The 23,863-nt window shown below is 37.8% G+C and overlaps 2 protein-coding genes across 4 annotated transcripts; one reads left to right on the forward strand and one right to left on the reverse strand.

The window, feature by feature from the left end:
• Positions 1-1,995: 1,995 nt before the first annotated feature.
• Positions 1,996-8,330, forward strand: trim109 (tripartite motif containing 109). Its single transcript, XM_043260523.1, has 6 exons — positions 1,996-2,723; positions 3,891-3,986; positions 4,083-4,316; positions 5,053-5,144; positions 5,233-5,348; positions 6,231-8,330. Exons 1-6 carry the CDS (start codon positions 2,277-2,279, stop codon positions 6,734-6,736), a joined length of 1,491 nt encoding a protein of 496 aa, XP_043116458.1. The 5' UTR covers positions 1,996-2,276; the 3' UTR covers positions 6,737-8,330.
• Positions 8,331-8,462: 132 nt separating this feature from the next.
• On the reverse strand, positions 8,463-23,700 carry rusc1 (RUN and SH3 domain containing 1). 3 transcript variants are annotated; one of them, XM_043260520.1, is made up of 12 exons: positions 23,549-23,700; positions 19,155-22,300; positions 16,159-17,142; positions 15,320-15,439; positions 15,139-15,215; positions 14,932-14,949; positions 14,514-14,688; positions 14,030-14,135; positions 13,886-13,932; positions 12,388-13,147; positions 12,126-12,290; positions 8,463-10,838 (listed from the first exon to the last, which is right to left on the reverse strand). In XM_043260520.1, exons 2-12 carry the CDS (start codon positions 22,204-22,206, stop codon positions 10,673-10,675), a joined length of 5,670 nt encoding a protein of 1,889 aa, XP_043116455.1. In that variant the 5' UTR covers positions 22,207-22,300; positions 23,549-23,700; the 3' UTR covers positions 8,463-10,672. The 3 variants fall into 3 exon arrangements, with proteins under 3 accessions (XP_043116455.1, XP_043116457.1, XP_043116456.1); XM_043260522.1 differs by lacking the exon at positions 16,159-17,142; XM_043260521.1 differs by lacking the exon at positions 14,932-14,949.
• Between the last annotated feature and the right edge of the window lie 163 nt (positions 23,701-23,863).

Below are 23,863 nucleotides of genomic sequence, written 5' to 3' on the forward strand. Positions count from 1 at the left end.
TCTAGATCAGTGGTTTTCAACCTGTGGGCCGCGGCCCCCAGTGAGCCGCAACGGTATTGCAGGGGGCCGCCAGTTATTATCAATAGAAATAATAATATTGCTAATGTACGTAAAAATGTGTAGTAATAATTAAATATCATAATTAATTAAATAAAAATAATAATAATAAACTGTTACTATGCGTTCACTATTCCAGGTCGTTGATTGGTTTAAAAACAACCCGATTTAGGCTATGTAACATATTTTTGCTGCATACATTTAAATTTTTTTTTTTAAAAGTGGGCCATGGAAACATATGTGTTTGGTTGTGTGGGCTGTGAGTTAAAAAGGTTGGGAACCACTGCTCTAGATATTTTTTAGCCTATTTAAAATAACCCAGCTGCAGTCTGATTGACATTACCTGGAATGTACAATGGAAAAAACTAGATTTTTGGAAAATGGTCATCAGTTATCTGTTTCTGCAGAGTCGTACTTAACCCTAATACTTAAACTAATCAAGGTCTGAAGGGTTACTAGAAAGCTACATGCAGATGAGTTTTGAGATGAGCTGAACTCGGCAGTTTGTTATCCCTGATATAGACTGATTTTTGTGCCAAAAAAATGTGCATAATTGTTCCAGTGTACTGTAATTTACTTTAACATGTTTGACGGTGTAAACATGCTATCTTTAATCATTATGTGCTGTGATACAGCAGTGTGTGGCATGGATATACAGTAAGCTGTAGCACAAATATAGTTCTTTGTGATATCTGATGGTAGCTGATTTTACATGGTTTCCAGCTGAAGCCGACTGGTGATTTATGGTCTTTAGCTGATAGCTGATGTAAGCGTTTAGATGCAGGATCAGCTGGACTGCCAACTGCTAGGGCTGAGATCAGTTTGTTGGTGGTCAAGCTTTTTAGATTTAGAACTTGGACCAGTATCAAAATGCAAATAGCACAAAATATCTTAATTCTTAAGAAAATGTTATTTATTTATTTATTTATTTATTTATTTATTTATTTATTTGGCTTCATTTTTGCACTGAGCTCTGGATAGCTTTCGACTTTGGTTATACTTTATGTTAATTCCTATGTTAATTGTTGAAACATTTGGTATCTGTAACCACAATCATCAAAGAATCCTGAAGAAAAAACTTTCAAACTTGATAATAGCAGTAACACTATAGGCAATAGGGAACATTAATTCACTATTAACTGTAACTATTTCCTCAATAAATTCTTAATATCAATAGTTAGTAAGGTAGTTATTAAGTTTAGGTATTGGGCAGGATTAGGGATGTAGGATAAGGTCATGGAAATAAGGCATCTATATGTTCTTAATTACAACTAATAAATGGCTAATATTATAGTTACAAATGTTTCTTGAGCAGCAAATCATGTGATCATGTGACGCAAAAGACTTGAGTATTGGCTGATGGAGTGTTGTTATTTTAAGATAATTATTTTTTTGGTAATACATTATTTTATAGTTACATCCATTAGCATGTATATTACTAGAATATTAGCTATTTAGTAGTGCTAATTAAGTACATATTAATTATCTTTATTCCTCATGTCCTTTTTTTACATCCCTAATCCTACCCAATACCCGAACTTAACTACTACCTTACAAAATATTCATAAGCAGCATATTATAGCAAAGTTAATAGTTAACAAGTCTTACCTTTTCTAAAGTGTTACCATTGTTTTTACTGGGGTTTTTTTTCATCAAATAAATTCTGCCTAATTTTTCAAAACATAAAAGCCACAATAATGTTTCAGTTAATGAATATAAATAATGTAGGGAGTTTACAGTGTTGACCATTACAGTAACTAAGACACGGTAACTAATTATAGTGCTGACAACAGTATGGCTGAGCTGCCCCTCTTTATATTATGTGCACATGTGATCAACCACCTGTTGATTCCCTCCATATCACACAGAAGGTCAAATCTGACTTTGGTAACATGAGCTGTCATTTGTTTAATTCTAAACGAACAAGTACTGTTGGTAGAAATCATCAGGCTGTAATTTATATGTGTTTAAGGGCAGCGATAGGATTTATAGAGAGAAGTTCATCTGTGCAGGGGGTCAGATGGCTCCCTTTATTTAGCACACTAGGACAAACATGTGTTAGTCAAGTAAGGGCAGAGGAAGATCTCCCAAACACACTCCAGCCCCTGCACATGTGGTCGACATGTGTTGTCATTTGTCTCCGCAGCTGCTGGGACAACACCTCATATCCAACCCCCCGCGCCAGTGAGTGTTTGGGACATTAAGGAGACACAAGCGGCATGGATTCTCGGCTGTCGAAACAGATCCAGTGCTCGGTGTGTTTGGGGGACTTCACGGATCCGGTGAGCCTGCTGTGCGACCACACGTTCTGCCGGCAGTGCATCAGCAATCATTCCCAAAGCTGCCGCCTGAAACTGTGTCCGGAATGCAGGCGACCCTATACCATGTGGGACCTCCGCTCCAACCGAGTGCTGAGGAATATGGTGACCGCCGTGAGGGAGCACTTGAGCGAGCAGCAGGCCCTCAGGGACGGGAATGTGGCGTCTTGCGGAGCCGGGGCGAGAGTGTTTGAGGAACCGGAGAAGCTGGTGTGTTCGGATCATCAGGAGAGGCTCAAGCTGTTCTGTGAGACAGATCAGAAACTGGTGTGTCTGGTGTGTAGGGACGGTGAGAGGCATCAGGGACACGCGTTCAAACCTGTGGAGGAGGCAGCGGAGCCCAGAAAGGTCAGTGAGGCTGACAAACTGTGGATACTTTATATGCTTATGTTTTGAGTTTGACGCTGCTCAGATTTCAGGTCACGTCCAGGTCAGCCATACGAAAGCAGAAGTTCGTTTGGTTTCTATTTTGGATGTGTCTAATTCCACATAGGCCTACTGACTGGGGTTCTGTTCGGGGTCTCAGAGACGCGTCGTGGCTGTTACTTCTTTGTGATTTTTGACAATCTTAAGGCTGGAATAGTTAGTTTCAATTCCAATTTTTGGTCTGGATCAGTTAACATTTAGAGATTTGAAATGGGTGATTTCACAGAAGATGCTTTTTATTAAGCATTTTCATGATTTTGTACAAATTCAATTTCATTCAATCTCAAAGTAGAAGAGCTGGTCATAAACTAGACTGAACTTGGTAACATTCTTCAAACATGCTAATATTACATTAGTTATGCTTCAGGAGTTTTAAATATGAAACTTTAATAATGCAGTGGATGTTTTTGTCTGGTTTTGGTCAAATGCAGAGGGATAACAATTGGGATTCAATTTATTAGGATCTAAAAACCCTAGAATGTAAATGGAAAGAGGTTCATTTCAAAAGCATCGTTGTTTTTACGTGTACAACATTGCAATGCTAGGAAAGCAATTTTGCTGGGCAGCTTTTTTGTGTTGTTTGGGCACAGCAAATTTCTATCTGGATAATTTATATGGGACCTGTGTCTCTACTGTGACATTGCTCAAAAAGTTGCCTGTGTATCATCAGAACGTGAAGAATAAACATAAATGCAGTCGGTTCTGATGCAGACGCGAGAGCGTTTGAAATATTGTTCAGCCAAAAATGAAAATTTGCCGGTAATGTACTTATTTTGAAGAATGTTGGTAACTGAGCAGTTGCTGTTTGGTTACCAATTTCCTTTTAAATAATATAAACAATTTTAAAGTTCCCAATTTTTGAGTGAACTATCCCTTTAATCATTATGTATGTTGGTACATTATAGCCCAACATATGGCGTAGATGAATAATTAGACATATCAAAGTGCATAATTGTATATTTAATATTTAAAGTCAGAAGTGCTCTGTCCTGCTCCTCTGCAGGATGCTGAGGCCTGAGCACCGCTGCCTGAAGGTAATGTCTGAAATATTCATGTCAAACGCCCACAAGTCTGTCCTGTGTGTTGTAGAATTTATTGTTAGAGCCTCTGAGCTTCCTGTCGAAAGAGAATGAAGAGCTGCAGGCTCTCGTCAAGAAACAGACGAATGAGATCTCTAAAACCGAGGTGAAAAATACACTTCAGATCACACGATCCATCTAAAAACTACACAAAGGAGTGTCGCAAGGTTCATTACTATCTGTGATATATTTTGTTTCCCAGGAAAGGTCTCGGCAGCTCTCTGCTCAGATCTCTGCTCAGTTTGAGGAGATGCACCAGTTTCTAAAGAAAAAGGAGGAGGAAGTGAAGAAAACGCTGGAGAAAGAGGAGAAAGATACGATAGAAAAGATGAAAAGAAACAGAGCAGAAATAGAAGAGAAGCTGAATGATGGAAGAGAGAAGGAAGGGATTCTGCGCTCAGTCTTTGAGACGGATCAACCTGACGGCTTTCTGCAGGTTCAAACTAACTATTGCATTCAGCACAGTTTGCCCAATTAATTAATTACATTCTCCCCCAAAAAGAAAAAGTGTTTCTGGTATCAAGATATTTTTATTTAAAAATTTGTAAACACTGTTATTTAAAGAATAAAATTGATGAGGAAGCATAATTAAATTATACGAATTTCAAAGAAATGGTAATGTCGTAATTTTTTTCTTCATCATGTGAATATTTTTGTCATCAACATTTCATTTTCAACATGAATCTATTAATTTAATTACCATTATGCTTACAAATATAAACAAGACATTTGTTTCGAAATTAAATGCATGCATATTAGTTACATATATCTGCAAAAATGTAAATAACATCATATATAAGACTGTATTTTTATTTTTAAAAATTCATATAAATATCGTTGTTTAAAAATTTGGTTCCCAGCTAATTTTTAAATATATCACGTGTTAGTCACTGCATGCAATAATCTCAACAAGACAGTTCAAAGTCTCAAAGTTTCTTAATAAGACAACTTGCCCTTTACTTACAGTGACCTGGAACTTATCTAACTTAAATTGTACTCTTAAAAGTGTTCAGAAGAAGAAGAAGAGGAAGAAGATTTACTACTAGTACATGAACATTGACTATTGAGAGTGAAAAGCAAGTTTAAGAATGTGATTTTTTAGGAGCAGGCAGAAAAATAACACTTCTCAAAATGATAATACTGTTCTTTGTCTTGTTCTACTTCTCTTGTAGTGGTGGACAGAGAAAGGGCTGGACTTTGTCGAAGAGATGAAAGAGAAAGAAAGCTGCTGTGAAAATAATGATATTGCTTCTCAAACGACCAAGTAGGACGATATACTGTAATGCTGCAAATACCCATAACTGGCAATACAGTAAATGTCCCAGCAGTTACATTCATCTCCTGCATTGCAGGTTCAAATCAGCGGTGAGAAGCGTGAACTTGACACCTAATTCTCTGTTCCTGGGCCTTCATGAGACACACTTGCAGTTTATTGTGTGGAAGGAGATGCTGAGCTTTATCAAACCAGGTGAGGACATCGGATATCCATCCATATGTGGATCATGTATTCAAATGAAAGTATGTCTATTATGAAAATTAACATTTAGCAGATTTTCAATGTCAATATTTACACAATGAAAAGTTTGGAATAATTGTATTTTTATCTTTATAAAAGAAGTGTCATATGGTCACCAAGGTTGCATTGTTTAATTGTGAATACAGTGAAAACAGCGACATTATGAAAGAGTAATAATTTGAATACATTTTTAAACGGATGAATTTCTTCAGTGTCACATAATCCCTCAGTAATCACGCTGATTTGATGCTGAGTTATTCATAATGCTTTTTGTTGCTTAATATTTTTGTGGAAACTGTGATGCATGTTTTTAGGATTATTGTAGGTGCTCGGTTATTAATAATAGTTCTTAGTGTAAAAAACCAGCTTTTTTCTGCATGTTTCTTTGATGACTAGAAAGTTCAACAGCATTTATTTGAAACAGACCTTTTCGTAACATTTGAAATATCTTTACTCTCACTTTTGATCAATTCAGTGCATCTTTGCTGAATAAAAGTATTCGGAAAAATATTTTTAATGTCAGTTTTCACATTTCGCATTATGATAATAATAATAAAATATGACAGCAATGAGCAGCAAATTATAATGCACATTATAATGATTTCTTTACATTATTAATAGTACAACAGAAAACGATTATTTTAAAATTGTAATAATGTTTCACAACATGACCCTTTTTTGTTGTTTGTTAGTTTTTTCTTTTCTTAATCCAATAAATGCAACCTTGGAGATATTTGTTTTGAAAACATTTAGGACATTGCAATTATTTTTCAACTTTTGACTAGTGTATGATAAACTAAGCTGTGTTTAATCATTCATGCTTTGTCTTCTCAGTCCCTGATCGTAATGTCATACATGACTGTCATGACCCATACCTGAGGGTCTCCTCTGATGGACGCAGTGTCGTACGCACATCCAAAAAGGGGATTTTCTTGCGTCACAAAGACTACAGGCCTCTGGCCAGGACCCACAAGACCTTCCAGGCAGGACAGCACTACTGGGAGGTGGACGTAGGAGCCAAGATAGACTGGAGCGTGGGCTTCGACGGTGGGTCCATAAGCAACTTAAACAAGGACATCGGGCTTCACCTTAAGCACGACCGAGGCTACTGCATCAAAGAGTATGAGACTGTGACAGAGATAGATCTGACGGTGAAACCTCGCAGGATAGGGCTGTACCTGGACTGTGACCGGTGTCAGGTGTGCTTCTATAACGCAGAGGACATGACTCTACTGCACACCTCCACATACCCTTCATCCATCCCTTACTCCCTCAGCCTCTCTCCAGGAGCTCATCTGGGAGGGAAGAATGCTGATCCGCTCACAGTGACCTGGAACTGATCCATCTGGGATGCTTTAGTGAAGACGGTTATAAGAAATGGTCCATTTGTGGGTTTTGAGGTGATGTAATAGTGCTTGAGAGAAACATTACTGGCTGCTGTTTTTACTTCCTCAGTTTGTTGGTGAGTGCTTTGCTTTATTTTGGTAACACTTTATTTCGTTAGTCCACTTTAGACTTTCTACTACCAGTAAGTACTTTGCAATTCCACGTCAACTAGCAGTCATTAGAGGATTGGTAGACTTTCTGCTTATATATTATAATATATAATTTGAATATACAACATACTGACTGCCATACTGAAACTTTATTTGACAAATATTTGTCAGCTTATTCTACTAAACCTAAACCTATGCTCTAACAGTCTGATCTGAGAGTTAGTACACACGTAGTTGCTAATTAATGAGAATTAGTCGACATGTAGTTACAATTTACTTAATAGTTAGTAGAAGGTTTAAAGAGGCTCTAATATGCACTAAATTCTGAGACATTTTTTTCTGTTCCTTTAGAGCCATTTCTGCTACTTTAAAAGAAAAATCAGTGATGGCAAAGCCATAATTCTGAGAAAAAGTAATAATTCTTATGAAATAATCACATTTTATCTCAATTTCAACATTTTATAATTTGAAATTACTTTTTATACCATAATTATGACTGTTTATGGCATAACTGTCATATTACATAACTGTTTTGTCATAAATATGTGGTCATAATTACGAACTGTCTAAATAATGATTGCAATGCCATCATAATGACTGCTTATGTTATAATTACGAATTCTTTGTCATAATTATTTTATTTCATAATGGCTGTAATAATGTCATAGTGTCTGTGCGTGTAATAATTAGGACTGTTTGTCATAATTAGGACTTTTTTCACAATTGTTATGACATAATGACTGCGTATGTCGTAATGACTGTTATAATTATGTTGTCATAATTATGACTGTTTTGTTATAATTATGTTATCTCATGATTGCCATAACTATCACTCAGTAATTTTAAATATTGTCAATTATTGTCTATAATACAATAACAAAATATTGTCTATAATATTAATAATTGTGACATGGTATGACTTTTTTTTTCCTAATGACCTTTAGTCTGTGTTTTTTCTCATGTGGTGTGAACTGGCCTTCATAGTTAATATTTTAAATACAGCAAGCATTATAAACTCACCTTTATATTTTATACATTATAGCAAAAAGAATAACTACAGAAAATTAGTTCATATACATACGTTATGGACTGTTTGTTTGAAATGTGAAATAATTTCTCAAACCTGATATTCGTGATATATGCAGCAGTCAACATTTGAAGTGTATCAAAATTTTTGCTGGTAGCAAACTTTTATGAAAGGTTTGGATGTACTTCAGATGTTGGCTAGTATACTTTATGTATAGAATATTCAAAAGAGAAATGTTTCTTTATGTGCCATAAGGGCAGTGTTATAAATTAGCTCAAGAAATCACGTTGTGGGGTCAAATATATTAACAATGTAAAATCAGCTCCATCTCAATGAATCATACAAAGGATTTGATATTATATCCCAAAGTGCATATTAGAAGTGAATGTGCAAACAAGTAGTTTAGGAATTATAGTTTGCACTGCATTGTGGTCCTGAGGTTTTTCATAAGTTTCTTGTTCTGAAGTAAACACAACACAAAAGCACTGTATCTCAACATAAACACCGTAAACAAGTCTTCAGCATCACACTCTTTGCACGTTGTTTCTTTTAGTATTTTATTGGGTATATTTACAAACACCAACATGCATAGAGCTGATTCACAGGGAATTACAGAACTCAAGAGTTGGTACAGTACATAATAATGCTTTAGGTGTGCTACCAGCGATGGGCATTACCACACAGAGCTACGCAACTCATTACCACACAAAGGTACACACACAGGAGATAGATAGAGAGATAGACAAGAGGAACCGATAGAAAGCAGATCAACTGTATGGTATATAAACCACAAACAATAAGCACACTATATTTATAATGTTTTTTTCTTCAAAACATATTAATGAAATTCAAATGTCACAAATATTAATTCACAGTCATAAGAAAAATGACAACTACAAGAACTGAAAACAATAATAATAAACAATGATAATACTCATTACAAAAAAGGAAAAAAAAAGAAAGAAAAATCATGCATCATTGCAGTTTGCCCTGTGAGGTAAGACTATTACACTAAATGTGATTTTATTTTATTCATTTATTTATTTTTAACCAAACCCCTGCTGCTTGCTTGCTTCTCAAACCATACCATTTGGTTTCATTTTCTTTTAAAACAGGGTCATTAAAGCTCACGCCAATTACTAAATCTTCATTTTCTCCTAAACTATATCCTAAAAACTGTATCTGTCCCATGACATACATTAATTTTCAGTTGTAAGATTCATACTTATATATATATATATACACAGCAATGTGAATTGGTTACTGCTACTGTAGCCCATAGCTTTTTTGCTATTGGTTGGAATAATCCAGAAGGCATATCGTCATGTGGTGTGATGGGCAAAACTGTGCTCCATGCAGACTGTATTCTTTCATTTTGTCCGAATATATATTTATGGTTAGCAGTGCCAAGTCAGAGTTGTGACAAAAATTCATACACGTGGGAAACACAGAGGGCTATTTAATGAACAGCAATAAGCAAGCTCCGTCTCAAATCACCTTCCCCGCTGCCGCCACTAAAATCCTGCCCCGTTCCTTTTAGCATTTATAGTCTGAGCGAAAGCATTTGTGCACACAAATAAGTTGTATTGATGAATACCTGACATTTGCTACACACATTCGTACACATTCATGCAGGTTTAGTATGTAAACCCCCGATTCAAAGCGTTATACGGATGCAGGATATCCATTCGAAAGAAAATCGTGAATGCTATCAATCATATATGGTTTCTCCAGCAACAAGCCTCATAAACAGTACAGTACAGAGTATGCATAGTCACTATCAAGCTCATGGTGATACAGATCTTACTACAGTAGCCATCACACTGTAAGAAATAGAAAAGAATCATCTACACACTACCACTCTAATACGTACATCGGACTGTTACCATTGAGAGTTACAATAATAACCATAAGAGAATAATAATGTCGGTTTTCAAACAGAATGTTTTTTTCCTGGCAAGGGAGATAATAAAAGGGAGCATATAAGGGCATTTTCAGGCAATAACAAGAGTTCTTTTATTAATTGTTGGTGTACAAATTAGGACAATGAAGTATTAATATTATAAAGAATTTTGTTTATCCTTATCAATGTCATTTCAATTATCAAGCAGTTATTTTTTTTAGACCGATTAGCCAGTAATTACTGAACAGTAGAATGAAAATAAAACATTAATCGCATAATAAATGACAGAGTTAATTTGAGTAAATCTGTCATATATGTACTAAGGCAGCCCCAAAGTAACCAAAACTCAAAGACGTGCTTGTCTTTGGGCTGATGATATGGTAAAAAAAATTTAAGGGGTTTTACACACAGTTTCGGATGAAAATACGTCAAATATGCATATTGGACTTAAAATTATAATGAAATGCTGTTTTACGAATAAACTTATCTTTGCGCTGAGCTTTTTAAGTAAGATTCCGGCCGAGCTGTTTGTTATGGCAACACCTAATAATAAATACCCTATGATGGTTTTATTTTCGTTAAACTTGATTCTTATTCATTACCCATTTCTATTTCTTGTTTATCTGTCTATCTATCTTTGTAAAATCTAAATATATATTTATGATTTATACAGTTTCCTATATATCACAGAAAATATTCCAGACGTCACAAACCAGGCAACGAGGGTCAGAGATAAACAGATAAACACATAACACAGCTACTAATAACTACATCTATATATGGTCTTTTTCCTTGTACATTATCCCCTGATGTTCTTTCGCACAAACATACAGGCAAATTTAAAGATAAGTCACATGATAAGCGAAGCATAACCAATGGGAACAAGGCCTTCCTTGTGACCTTGACGACATCGAATCCAGTCGTGGTCCACGCCTCCCAACAGGACAAGCTCCTCCCCCTTCCTGAAGCTCAGCTCTGTTCCGGCGCCTGTGTGGTCACACAGCGTTCGGACCATCCTGATGAATCAGAGCACAAGACTCAGCATATAGTGAAACTTTCAGAGACTCTTTTTAGGGACTGCTTTATGGGTCAGTCATACTAAACTGTCAAAGATTAATCCTAACAATGTAAATGTGGCAAAAGATAATTGCATATTTTGCTTTTACACTGAATATATGTGAGAGTGCACATTAATTATTTAAACAAATAAATATAAATATTACAATAATAAATATTTTGTACTAATGTTGTTATAAATATGATAAAATTTTTGACACAACATTGTATAATGTTACCTAACCTTGGCTTGTCTTTGAATTAAAAAAAAGTTTAAATTATTTGATATTTTAAGACCTTGACCTTGGTTTACATCAGGGTGATGTTGTGATATTTTATGATATTATGTCACATCTCTGGACTCTTTGTTTATGTTTGTTGTCTCGTGCCATGTGCTCCCTGTGCCCTGCCTTCCCTCCATGTTAATTATGTCATTGTCATCAGCTGTGTGTAGTTAATTTAGTCATTTAACCTGGTGTATTTAAGTCCTGTGTTTTCAGTTCTGTTGGTCCGATCGTCAATGTCCATACCTGATATTTGTCCTGCCTGCCTGTTCTACCTGCCTGCCTTTTGTATCTTTATTTTGCCATTTTGGAATTAAATCCGTTTAAGTTTATTTACGTGCCTCGTGTGCTTAGTTTCGCGAAAGCGCAAACGTGACATATTATGATAATCTATGATATTATTTCCTATTTTATTTTCTTTTTTTAATGTTTGTTGGCTTCAAGTTTGCCAAACTATTTTCAAATATAAGCCATAAAGCAGTTCTGTTGAAATATTTTTTCTATAAAATAATAATAATTGCCAAAATACTACATATGATTTACTTTACAATAAAGTTATTATTTTAATGAAGTTTGACACGAAGACTGCTGCTTTACACTCACATTTTCTTTTTTATTCCCTAAAGAATATGTATGAATTTTAATTCAGAAAATCGTGTTGCCCTGGAAAAAAAATCTATAAATATCTAAGTCTATTTAAGTCATCATAGTATATTATTACATACAACATAATATATAATGACTTTTTATTTATGTATAAAAGTATGATTTTCATTTTTTTTTTGCATTTCTTAATAAATTAATAAAGAAAAAAAACTGTATCATTGACCTAAATAACCACAAACCCTTCAAAAGCACTTTGTTTAATTTATTTTTTTTTACCATAAAAGGCCTGAACTTATCTCATAAAAATGCATAAGTGTAAATCTGTTAGGAATATGAATAATTTAACAGAAACTTTACCTCAAGGGCTTTGGCTGATCTCTGGCTTCATTAATCTCTTCCTTCTCATCTTCCTCCTTATCTTTGCTTCTCTGGGGCTCTCTCTTCTCAGGCGGAGGACCCTGGCTAAGATTCACTATGCGGGAAAGGACGGATACGCCTGGGGAGAGCCACTGAGATGGGCGCCTTTAGTATAAAAGAAGATTAAAAAGATACATTACATAAACAAACCTGACAAATCTGAAATATACTAAACTGACATATTTAAAAAACAAAATCAAACCTGCTTGCTGGTGGGTTGTTGGGGCTCTTAGAAGCTCCAAAGAGCCGTCCCAGACCCCAGGGAACAGCAGTTTCACTATCCTTCAAGGAAAGGTCGTCTCTTGGTTGCTGCCTGTTTTCATAAGGACTTTTTGGATTCAGCGAGAAGCCAGTCTTGAAGTCAACAGGTGAGTTTGGACCTTTATCATCCTCTGTGGAAGTGGCCAAACCAAAGTTCTGTCCTAAACGCTCCCCAAAACGCATTACTGCACCCCAGCCTTGCTGAAGAGCCTGGCCTGCCTGCTGGGAAAGGCTTCCGGCATTAAGAGGTATGGAGATCTCGTTCCCTTTAAACCACGATAACGGCGGGCTGTCTTCCTCCTTGGTGACGCCTGATGAAAGCGAAATTGGATTCCGATAGGCTGACAGATCGAGAACGTGACTCGTGAGACCTGAATTAGGATTGCTGTCTAAACCCGAAATGCCATGGTCTTGCTCTAACACGCTTCCAAGATGATGGCCACTTCCTTGGAAAAGCCTCTTGGGTGACAAGTGGAAGCCGAAGTCTTCGTTTGGTGGGCTATAAATCTCCGATGTGTGACTGGCTGGGGTGAGCGTCGGGGAGGAGGGGTCAAGGTGGTGATGCTGAAACAGCAGGTCGAGGTTAAAGGTCAGAAGAGAGAGAGGCTGCAGTAGGAGGAGAAGCTCTTCGAAAAGAGGCTGGCAAGACGTTATTGAGAGACGCATGAAGGAAGTGGGGCGGTAATATGTCTCCAACACATCTGTGGGAGTGAGGAAAAAGAAAATAATTATTAAAGGTAAAAATTATGATTAAAAATGTACACTGATATATCTTTTGGTAACACATACAATAAGGCTCATTAGTTAACAACAATAGTGAACATGAACACAGAAAGAACAATAATTCTACAGTATTTATTAATCTTACTTAATGTTAATTTCAGCATTTACTAATGCATTATTAAAATCATAAGTTGTGTTTGTTAACGTTAGATGATACACGCTAACATTTGCAAAGATTAATAAAGAGTAATAAATGTATTGTTTATTGTTTGTTCATGCTAGTTAATACATTATCTAATTTCATTTTAGTTTTAATCAACACATAAAACAATGGCTTTTATGTATATTATATATAAAATATAAAAACGTGTTACTGTTCTGTTTGTACACTCAATTTGTTCACTATATTCAGTTTAACTAGATTGAAAGCAATCTTCGGAAAGTTGAGTTTGATAATGATCAGTATGTTCTAAAATCTAGCCTGGCCTGGTAATAATGTTTTGGTACAGCTTATTTAACCTTGTCATTAGAAGTTCAAAGCTGGCTGACTCTTGCTTGATCATCTAAAGCTGGTTATATTAGTTAGTAAATGGTTTGTTGGCAGTCCAAGAAGGTCCACTAGCTGCCACTTTTCCAAAAACTAGCTTGACAAACTGAACTTGAGATGGATTTTCCAGCAAGGACAACTGGAGAACAACAGTAAATATAATACGTACCGCTGCAGGACTGCAAATGTGAAAGCCAGTAATCCAGGAGCTTGACACTTCAGGACAGATTCAAAGAATAAAAAAAAATATCAATGAAGAATAAAAAGAAAAGAGTCAGTCAATATCTTGTCAATAATTTTTGTTCTGGCTTACTTGAGAAGGCCAAACAGGAACGCGTTGAACTTGTGTCTGCTCTGCTTAAGCTGGGGAAGCCCTGCTACTTTAGTCTGAAGGTTGTGCAAAGCCTGTGTGCTCGGGCCTAAAAAAAAACACAATAAATTATGATTTTTCAAAAATATATGTAAGTTATCACCACTGATTTTGAAATGCTAGGAAAGGCCACATAATGAGTTTGTACCATGGTGAACAAAGCATCGAAATCATGCTAATGCCACAGAAAACATAAGACAATGAATATAAGCAGCAAAAAGAAAGAATGCTGAGGGAGAAAACCAAGGAATATTTAAAGACTGGAAGTATGACAGAGACGGGTGAGTCAATACTGCAGGGATTCATGGTGCCAGAAAATAAAAGAACGAACAAGTGTGAGAACGAGAGATGGAAAGAGAGAGAGAGAGAGAGATAGAGAGAAAAATGAAGGTAATTGTTTAGCATGCCAAGTCTAGATGTCTAATACCTGGTTTGGTGGAGGCCTGAACCAAACCCCAGGGTGAATTTGGCCTTCTGCCTGCAATGAGGTCACTCTGGTGGGGCTTGAGTCCATCAGAGAGCAGGCTGCGCAGGGCCGGGCAAAGGCACTGCAGTACCAGACGACCCAGACAGGGATTCACACTGCTATCTCCAGAAAGAGTCTGTCAACAGAGGTCAAAAAGGGCAATGGAAGATAGGCAGACAAGAAGAGAGAGAGAGACGGAGAAAACAAATAAAAAAAAATGTGCAAAGCAATGAAGAAAAAAGATACATAAAGTGTTTAAAATAAATATAAAATAGATAGAGAGAAAGAATATGAAAATAGAAGAAAGAGGTGAAAGGTGCGTGAGGTTAGTGAGAAAATAAGTTATTCGCAAAGCTCATGTCCATGAACTTTGAAGTACCTTATCTACTGAGTGAAACTGGAGAAAGAAAAAGGAAGAGATACGCAAAGTGCATGGAAGTGGCATGGAGAGAGAGGGAAAAACAGGTACGGTTTACTAATTCTATAAATGTTCAATTTGTTTTTTTTTTCTGTGGGAATGTTTATATTATACTGGAGTGTAGTTTAAGTTGCCAAGTTTGAGGATAAATGCTTACACAAAACTTACCTTCTGTACAACAGTCCTGGACGAACTGAACTGAGCCAAAATGGCTTCCACTGCCACACTGATGGAATTCACAAGAGCTGACAAGAGACAAAACACACATAAAGAGTCAACAATTATTTAGAAAAGCAAAATAAAGACAAATATGAAGCAAATGTTTCTGCGATATACTATATTGTATTACTTTTCTTTTCTTGCAGGCAGGCAGCAGACAGCCCTTCAGCACTCAGTGAGGGCCTCACATCTTCTCCCATCCAAGCCGCGTTCTTCTGCTCAGAGCCGGCAAATGAGAAGCTGCGAACAGCTATTAGGAGGCAAAGACAGCAGGGTGGGGTTAGAAATTCGATTAGCGGAAGATAATGTATTATAGTTGATCTAGAGCCAATCTAGTGCAGTACATGGCAGCAGCTCGTGAGGAACGTGTATAGATCTGATACAAATATTAATGAATAAATTATGAAAGATATTTATTCATTTCACTCATATTTGGATTTGATTTGGCATCTTTGGGTTGGTCACATGCAAAAGCAAAACATGCTGAGCAGCATAAAACAAACACACCTATGCCTATGAAATTAACATCAGTAAACGTCAGCAGTAACAAAAAAGAAAAATAATAGTAGTAATAGTAAAATAATAGTAAACTAATAAAATGTGTAAATAAAATGTTCTAATTAAATATCAGCCACAAACACAAATAATAAAAAAAATGTATGAGAGCAAGAATATATTAAATAATTAATTTACAGTTTATAATCAAATATTTCAAGCAAACAAAAAAAATAACACTTACAGTTGACCAGTTAAAAAACCAAAAACAAATATAAGCCACATATTATCTTTTTTTAAAGTTCTGATGTTATCATGCAACAGACAACCACATATTTCACACTGTCACAGACACAGACAGTGCTACAATATCCAAAGGATATGAATGGAGACACGGCGAACAGACTTTAAAATCGAAGAAAGTGGAAAGAAGTGAAGGAAAGTGAGAGAAATGAGAATGCACTGATCTCTTACTCAAAGTGAGCGGTGGTGGACTCTGCTGAGAGTGAAGTATGGGGACCGATGGCTCCCGCAGAGGGGCTTGAACAGGGGGTGTGTACAGATAAGGGTAGTAAAGAGGGGCGGCAAGGGCAGGAAGGGTGTGACTGCGGGGGAACAGGGGTGAACAGAGACGGGCAACATCTGTGCCAGGAACTGGAGGCCCGGACCTGTGGGGAGGAGAGATCGCTCCTACGGGGGAAAGCCGTGGGGGGGCGCCTTTATGCAAGGGGCAGTTTTTGGGGTGATAAAGGTAGTAAGCAGGAAAAGATACAAGCTGCTGTTTGTTCTGTGTTGTGTTTTCATTGCTGTTGTAGTCAAAAAACGGGTTTATTGGTGGTTTCGAGTCATCAATGTTGTCTGAGTTTAAATCAAACAGCAAGTCGACATCTTTGTAACTGCTTTTGCTCGCAAAGCTCCGATTTTTGAGGTTTCGCATAGTTATGTAAGTCTGCATGTCAATGTTTTTGTACGGCGTTATGTCGCCCTCGGTGAGAGTGTTAATGTCAGACGGCGGTTCAGGGTCGGTGAGCAGCTTCAGGCTGTTTCTTGTGTATCTGGCATCCCTGTAAAGGGAATCATCATTTCTGATTGAATCGAATCCACTGTTATGTGGACAGAAGCTGTTTTTTGTGCTGTCACGATCATGCCCACAGATGTATAAAGAGTCTAGGAAGCTGTCAACATGATTACAGCGGTGGTACAGAGAATCCATGTTACCGTTGAGATCATTTTCTTGTTTACAGAACAAAAACGTATTGTTTTCTGGGCCAGCACAGTACAGGGAGTCAGTATAGTCATCTGTGCTGCAGTCAAAAGGGGGAAACGGGTTTGAGATGGTTACAGAACCCTCAGAACGGTTCAAGACACGATCCCTGTTAGTGTCAGTGTGGTAAAACTGGGGATCAGAGTGCAGGTAATAAGGTGAGGTCAGGGAGAGGGACAAGGGAGGTGAGGACACTTTTACAGTTATTATGGGTGAAGAATTATGAGAGTATAACAATGGAGGAGATTCAGAATCAAAAGGATGGGCAGAATGGTTAAACAGCAAACAGTGAAGAAAGAGGGAGAAAAAGAGAGAATGGAAAAAATGTTAGTGTCATTTAGAAGAAGAGAGAATGCACTTATGATGAAACAGATGAAAGAGAACTCCTTCAAACAGTCAATATGCTGTATGCAAAGAGTATTTCCTGTGCTATAATAATCATATAAACAACATGCCATGTATATAACTTATTGTCTAAATATGCAGAAATTTAGATAATAATATGTTTTTTATCTGTACTGCACATTTTATGCCACTCGTAGTGTTTCACAGGCCAGAACATTAATAAATATATATATATTTTAGACACAAGCAAAAAAAAAAATCTAATAGTAAATACCAATCCATAAAAGCTAATCAGTACTCCAGATTTCCTTTTAACTGCAGAGTACTGGGCGCCACACTTTTGTATCTTTTCTTGCTGTTTCACTAAAACAAACAGACAGACAAAAACTACAGCATATGGTATACAAAGCCTAAAAGCACTTTATCTGATCTCTAAACATTCGACCGTGTGCAGGAAAGCAGTCTCTATCTAGGATCTCACTAGGAGCCACACTAGGATCACATTTCACCTGCAATGGCAACTTTGACAAGCTAGAAAACCTAACTGTCTTTAAAATATGCTTTTTATATCTAGAACAGCTTCTGGTTCACATCAGTAGACTGCATGTTGTATGTCAACGGATTATACTTTGTATTTGTTATAAAATTTCCAATTCCCAGTCTGTCAAAAATAAAAAATATATAAATTTCATCAGAATTATGATTTATACATATAAAAACATTTTACTTTACCTTAAAACGACAGATATATCCCTCTCTCAAATGAAGTCAGTTTGACTCAGCACTTCCTGTTTCCCTGTTGCTCTATTGTGATTGGTGTAAAGGATTGAGTCACACCTTTTCTACACTTAAAGGCATAAGGTCATGTTCTTGAGCTGACTGACACAGCCAGAAATATGAGTCATGAAGAGTGAAAAGATTCATTCAAAAAGTGATATACTAACACAAAAACAAATGCACACAAGTTGAAGAACTAAACGCCAAAGCTAAATTCATGAATGCTAATATATATGAATAAGATGAATGGTGCTTATATTGCCAAAGCATAGTTTAGCAGAGTTGTATGATGTGCTAACCTTGTAAACAAAATTGAGGGCTCCCTCAAATGTATTTGTAGCTCAATTTACAGGCACATTAGAGGCCATTTATATCTGAAGTCAAAAGTGAAGTAACCTGATCCAAGCAAATCAGCCTTTTCCATTTGGCAGATAACCAGTAAAGAAAGGAGCAGAGCAAAAGAGAAATGGCAAACTGAAAATAATGTAATGAGAGAATAACAAGCACAGCAGTATCAATTTAATAATAGGAGACAACGAGGCATATCAGAAAAATGACAAAGCAAGTTTGAAGAGAGAGGCAGAGTGCTATGGTGTTCGTCATCATGACTTTTGTACGAGACAATATTTGTAATAGTAATATAATTTCAAGTTTTGAAATGCCAATTTATTTGACACTTTAACACTTTATTAATTTAAAATAGAAACTACTGACTGAAAAATAGGAAGGTTGACAGAGGAAAGTATGATACATAATGTGTGCCAGCCAGGGCAAAGGAAGAGAGGATGAGAGAAAAAAGGAATTAGCCTGCTGAGGAGGATGAATAATTAAAAGCTTTGTGACATCATGAGAAACAACACAGCATTAAGCCTGCTGCATTCTGAAATTCCCTCCAGTCTTGCTCTGCTGATTCATCTGCCCATCTGCCTGCGTGATTCTCATCTTGGCTCACCACTTTCCATGTAATTAGACTACTGTTCTTTTACTTTCTCCTTAATATCCCACTGAATTTGCTTTTATTTTTATTATATGGAAGAACTCTCTGAGACAAAACATGAACTGTATTTATGAAATGCAACTTTACCTGATGTCCTGGTTTCCAAAGTCCATGCTCCATCTGCCATTCCCCTAACTTCCACTTTATCTTCATCATCCATCTTCTTGGTGTGAACAGCTTTATCTTTTTCATCACAAATAGTCCTAAGGCTGCCTTCACTTACTGAACAGCCAATTTGTTTGGAAACTTTGGGTTCTGCTGGGCATTCTTCTTGTATATTCAAACGACACATTTCTCTAAATAGGGACAATGAGGCAGGAGTGGGTGGCGGCTGAAGAAATGAGGCTTGTGCTTGGGAAGTATATTCCCAGCCATCCCCATCAATCTTCTCTCTTCTCCATTTGAGGTTGTACAGGAAATCAGGATCTGGGGTGATAACAGTTGGATCAGGTTCTGGTTGAACAGGAGCTGGCGGGGAGCTCTGTTTGCTTCTGTTGCGCAATTCTTTAAAGGTTGTGACTTTTGAGCCTGAAGTTGAAGATGGGACTTTTTGCAGCATGCCATCGTTGGACAATTTTCGCATCTGAAGAGGTGGCGACTCTGTATCTGGGGTGAAGGCTATCAGCCAGTCAAACCTATCTGGGCGAGATGCATTGGCAGGCAGAGTGCAAGGCTTGAGAGGAGGAAGGTCAGGGGGATTGGAGGAAATTGGTGGACAAGGAGGCAATGGTCGTGGAGGTGGAGGAGGAGGGGTATCTGAAATCACTGAAGTATAATCAAAGCTTCCAAAGCTAACATTCGGGATGTTTGTATTGCTAAGATCAGTGCTGTAATATGAGTTGGGAGAAAGGCTAACATTGGATCCAAAACCACAACTGCAGCTATGATTACACTGTCCACCATTTCTCTTACGTCGTCTTGCCATTTCTGTGAAAGAAGTTGTCCTGTTTGTTTCCTTCTGTTCATCTTTACAAACTTCTTTTTCACTGAGAGTATCTAATTCATTTACAGCTGAAGATCTGTCTTTCCCAAATCTGGATCCTTCTTTTAATCTGGAGTCCAACCCCTTATCTACACCTTCTTCCTTGCGTGTCCTGTTTATGCTGATTTCTCCAATCTGAGAGACATCAGACATTGCCTGTTGCTCGTTCTCCAGGACAACATCTACACAGACACCCAACTCGGGACTAAGTTTAAGCAATTCAGCTTGGGTGAGGCCTGCTAAAGCAAGCAACTTTCGGATTTCCACATCCAGAGCGTGAAAAGATGGAGGCGGTGGGAGTGATGGTGGAGGTGGAATAGCTGGAGGCGAGGATGACACAGGTGGAGGTGGCAATGGAGGAGGTCTGGACGTTGGCGGTGGAAAGGACAGAGGAGTCTTTTCTCTTTGAAGCTCAGCAAGTCTCTGAGCTTCTAAACGGGCTTTATGACGTCTTCTCGGAGGAGGAATAGGTGGTGTAGGGGAGGTGAGAGCAGGTCTGTCTGTATTTAGGGTGAAGTAGGGCACAGGCTGTGATGGAGGAGGAGGAAGGGCAGGAGGTTTCAAATCTGGGGATGAGGATGACAATGCAGGCAAGGTAGGAACAGGGACACTTGTAGAAAAATTTGTTGTGTCATTGGTGGATGAGACTGAGAAGACATGTCCACTGATGTTCTCGTAAGTGTGTGATTCTGGGTGGGCACTCACATGCCTCAGTGGAGGTTTTGGGGGCCGAGGAGGAGGCTCCAGTGGAGATGGAGCAAGTGAATCTGAGGCAGGGGTTTCAAGATCAGATGGAGCTGTCATATCTACCCCTGCATCAGAAAATTCCAGGGATTCACTTGATTTGTTGTTTTTATACAACTTCCATGGAATGTCAACGTTGCCCATTTCATCCAAAACTCCAGTGATATCCTCATTGTCAAAGTCTAACCCTTCCTCCTGAAGTTTCACAAGATAAGCCAACTTCACCTCTTTGTTAACCCTCTGAAGCTTCTGCTGGTGATCCAATCTATCTCTGACAATCAGCTCACCGTCCAGTTCCCAGTGTGCCAGCCTAACAATGCGGTAGAACAGATCCACTTTTCCCAACTCTTCTATGGAGTCTAAAAAATGGAGGAGATCCACTTTAATACATTTTCCTTCTGATCCCTTGCTTTCTATGTAGTCAGAAGATGGAGAGCAAGGGGCTGATGGATAGCCTTCATCAGAAGAGCAAGGTGACCTTGCAGAAGTGTTGAGATCCAGTGACTGAAAGTCAGGACAGTTGGAGACCGGGGATTGAGATGATAGATAGCATTCAGTGGCCTCTTGGTCCTGGGATGACAATGAAAATGTCTCAGGACAGTCACACTCCAGATCTGAGCAGCTGCTGATGGATGTGGATGAAGATGAGGTAGAAGATGTAAGGGAGAAGTCCAGCATGGATTCTGGACAGTTGCAGCAAGAAGGGACAAGAGTATCATCATCTTCATCATCATCATCTTCGTCATCTTCTCCATCACAATTGCCATTGCCATTCTCATCAACATTAGCATTCACATTCACACTACAGTCATCATTTTTGAGCTGACCACCCTCTTTCTCATCCACGTTTCCATTGTCCTCCTCTTTCTCCTCCACTGGGATGACATGAGGTTGCTTAACTTCTGGCTGACTCTCATCTTCTTTAATGTCTTGTTTTGGAGCTACCAATTCCTTCTGTGGGGGTGGTGGTGGTGGCAGCTTCATTTGTTGCCTTATGTTTACAGTGTTATTGTTGTTATGGTTGTGATTAAAAAGGCTGTTGCTATCCTGAGGTGAATGGCCATCACAACACAGACAAGGTAGGCTGGGCTCGTTGCAGTTTGGATCCACAGCTGGGACTAGGTTTGATACAGTGTGTCCACTTTTTGGTTTTGAGATTGCTGGTATTGCGTGAGCACCATTCTTCTGTGGCCGAACCAGTTTGGATTGAACCACTGGGGCTCGTGCACTCTGACCGGGGCCCTTCAATCTGGAAGACTCGGGTGGACCCCGAGTGCCACGGCGAGGAGATGAAGATGCAGTGTTAATGTTTTTGTCCTCCCTCTTAGCCCCTTGGCTTGGTTTTACCTCTGTACGCCTATTGTCAAACCTGCGGGAACGTGGGGGCACAGAGGGACGAGAGGAGGGGTGCATGGTGGGATAGATTGTATATATCCTGATTATTATTCTGGTGTTTTTCTAAGGAGTTTGTAAACATATGGGGTCACATCTTGGATCTAGTTAGTACCTGAAATATCAAGAAAGACAGATCTTGTTTAGAAACACCATAATCATACCACATTTCTGAAGTAAAAGGAAAACTGTATCACAATTTAGCATCACTTGGTAAATGGCATAAATAAAGCAGCACTTCTCTGTTACCCCCGGACTGTTAATGAATGCCAATATTATTTCCAACTTCTCAGGGTATAAAAATGTATACACTCTTATAGACACATGTGTCACAGAAACACATGTACCTATCAAACACATCAGCTTTGAAGAAACTGCTTGCATGCTCAGCACCAATATTCAAAACATACATTTTTTATAATTATGATGACCTTACTAATAATTTTAATAATAATAATCATCACATTTTTTTTTAAAATTATATATATATATATATATATATATATATATATATATATATATATATATATATATATATATATATATATATTTTTTTTTTTTTTTTTTTTTTTTATACACTATTTAATTTAGGCATATTATACCAATATTATTATAATAACACAAGCCTAGTAATTACATTAAAAATCTTTTCTGTCTTCTATTGCATTCACCCAAGCAACGATGACCTCAAATGAAAAAAAAAAAAAACGTGTTCATTTGCGGATTGCACATTACTTGAAGAATACTCTAAATATATTCCCATGCCCACAAGAGAGAACAAAAATAGTGTATCCTACATATAAGCTAACCAACATGTCCTTAACATATTTAAAAAATCTCTTTATTCTACTACACAAAATCTGCCTTTTCTCTGCGTGGGGCATTTGGAGCAGAAAATCCTATAAATGACTAACGCTGTCTTTGCTCTTCATGAACACCGTGGGCAATGCACTGCTCGCGCCCAATGTCCTTGGATACAGAGGATGTAAATCTAGGCCTAGCGCTTGTGTAGTGAATAATTATTAAAATAAATATAATACGATATCCGAACGCCACGTAACCTAAGACGCCGTTGTGTATGGTTTATTTGTTGGTGACTAACGTGTTAAATATTTATGGAGAGTATTAAAATTATGTCTAATAAGATTTGATGACACGCAAGTTGTGATGACACCTCCTCCGTAGACAGTAACAGTACTGTATCAACGCAGGAGGCTATAATTGCACAATAATAATATATCGGTGTATAATACACTATAGAATAGCTAACCTTGTAAACAAAACAAGATGCAAAAATCAGCAAAATCCGGTAATAAAACAAAACGCACGAAATCCAGCAGGCAACAGAATACGAAGCAATTACCTCATTTCCAGAAGGATATAAAGGACGCGTTCTTCTTGATCTCGATCTCTATTCCGTCGCACAAGCCATGACTCTGAAATTATTATACGCCGTTCTCGTCTTTCCTCCCGTCTCGACCCTCCCTTCCTTCCCCTCTCCTCCTCTCTCTCATCCCTTCCCGAGACCACACCCCTCAGCAGCATCTCTCCTCCGCCCGGAACAAACCGAGAGCAGCGAGCCCACAAAGCTTCTGGTACAAACACTACTTCACAGAGGAAAGTGCGTGCTAAAACAACGCTCATCAAATCCATTTATTAAAAGAGCACTGCTCGTCTT

Source organism: Puntigrus tetrazona, chromosome 16, assembly GCF_018831695.1.
Source record: "Puntigrus tetrazona isolate hp1 chromosome 16, ASM1883169v1, whole genome shotgun sequence".
Lineage (NCBI taxonomy): Eukaryota > Metazoa > Chordata > Actinopteri > Cypriniformes > Cyprinidae > Puntigrus > Puntigrus tetrazona.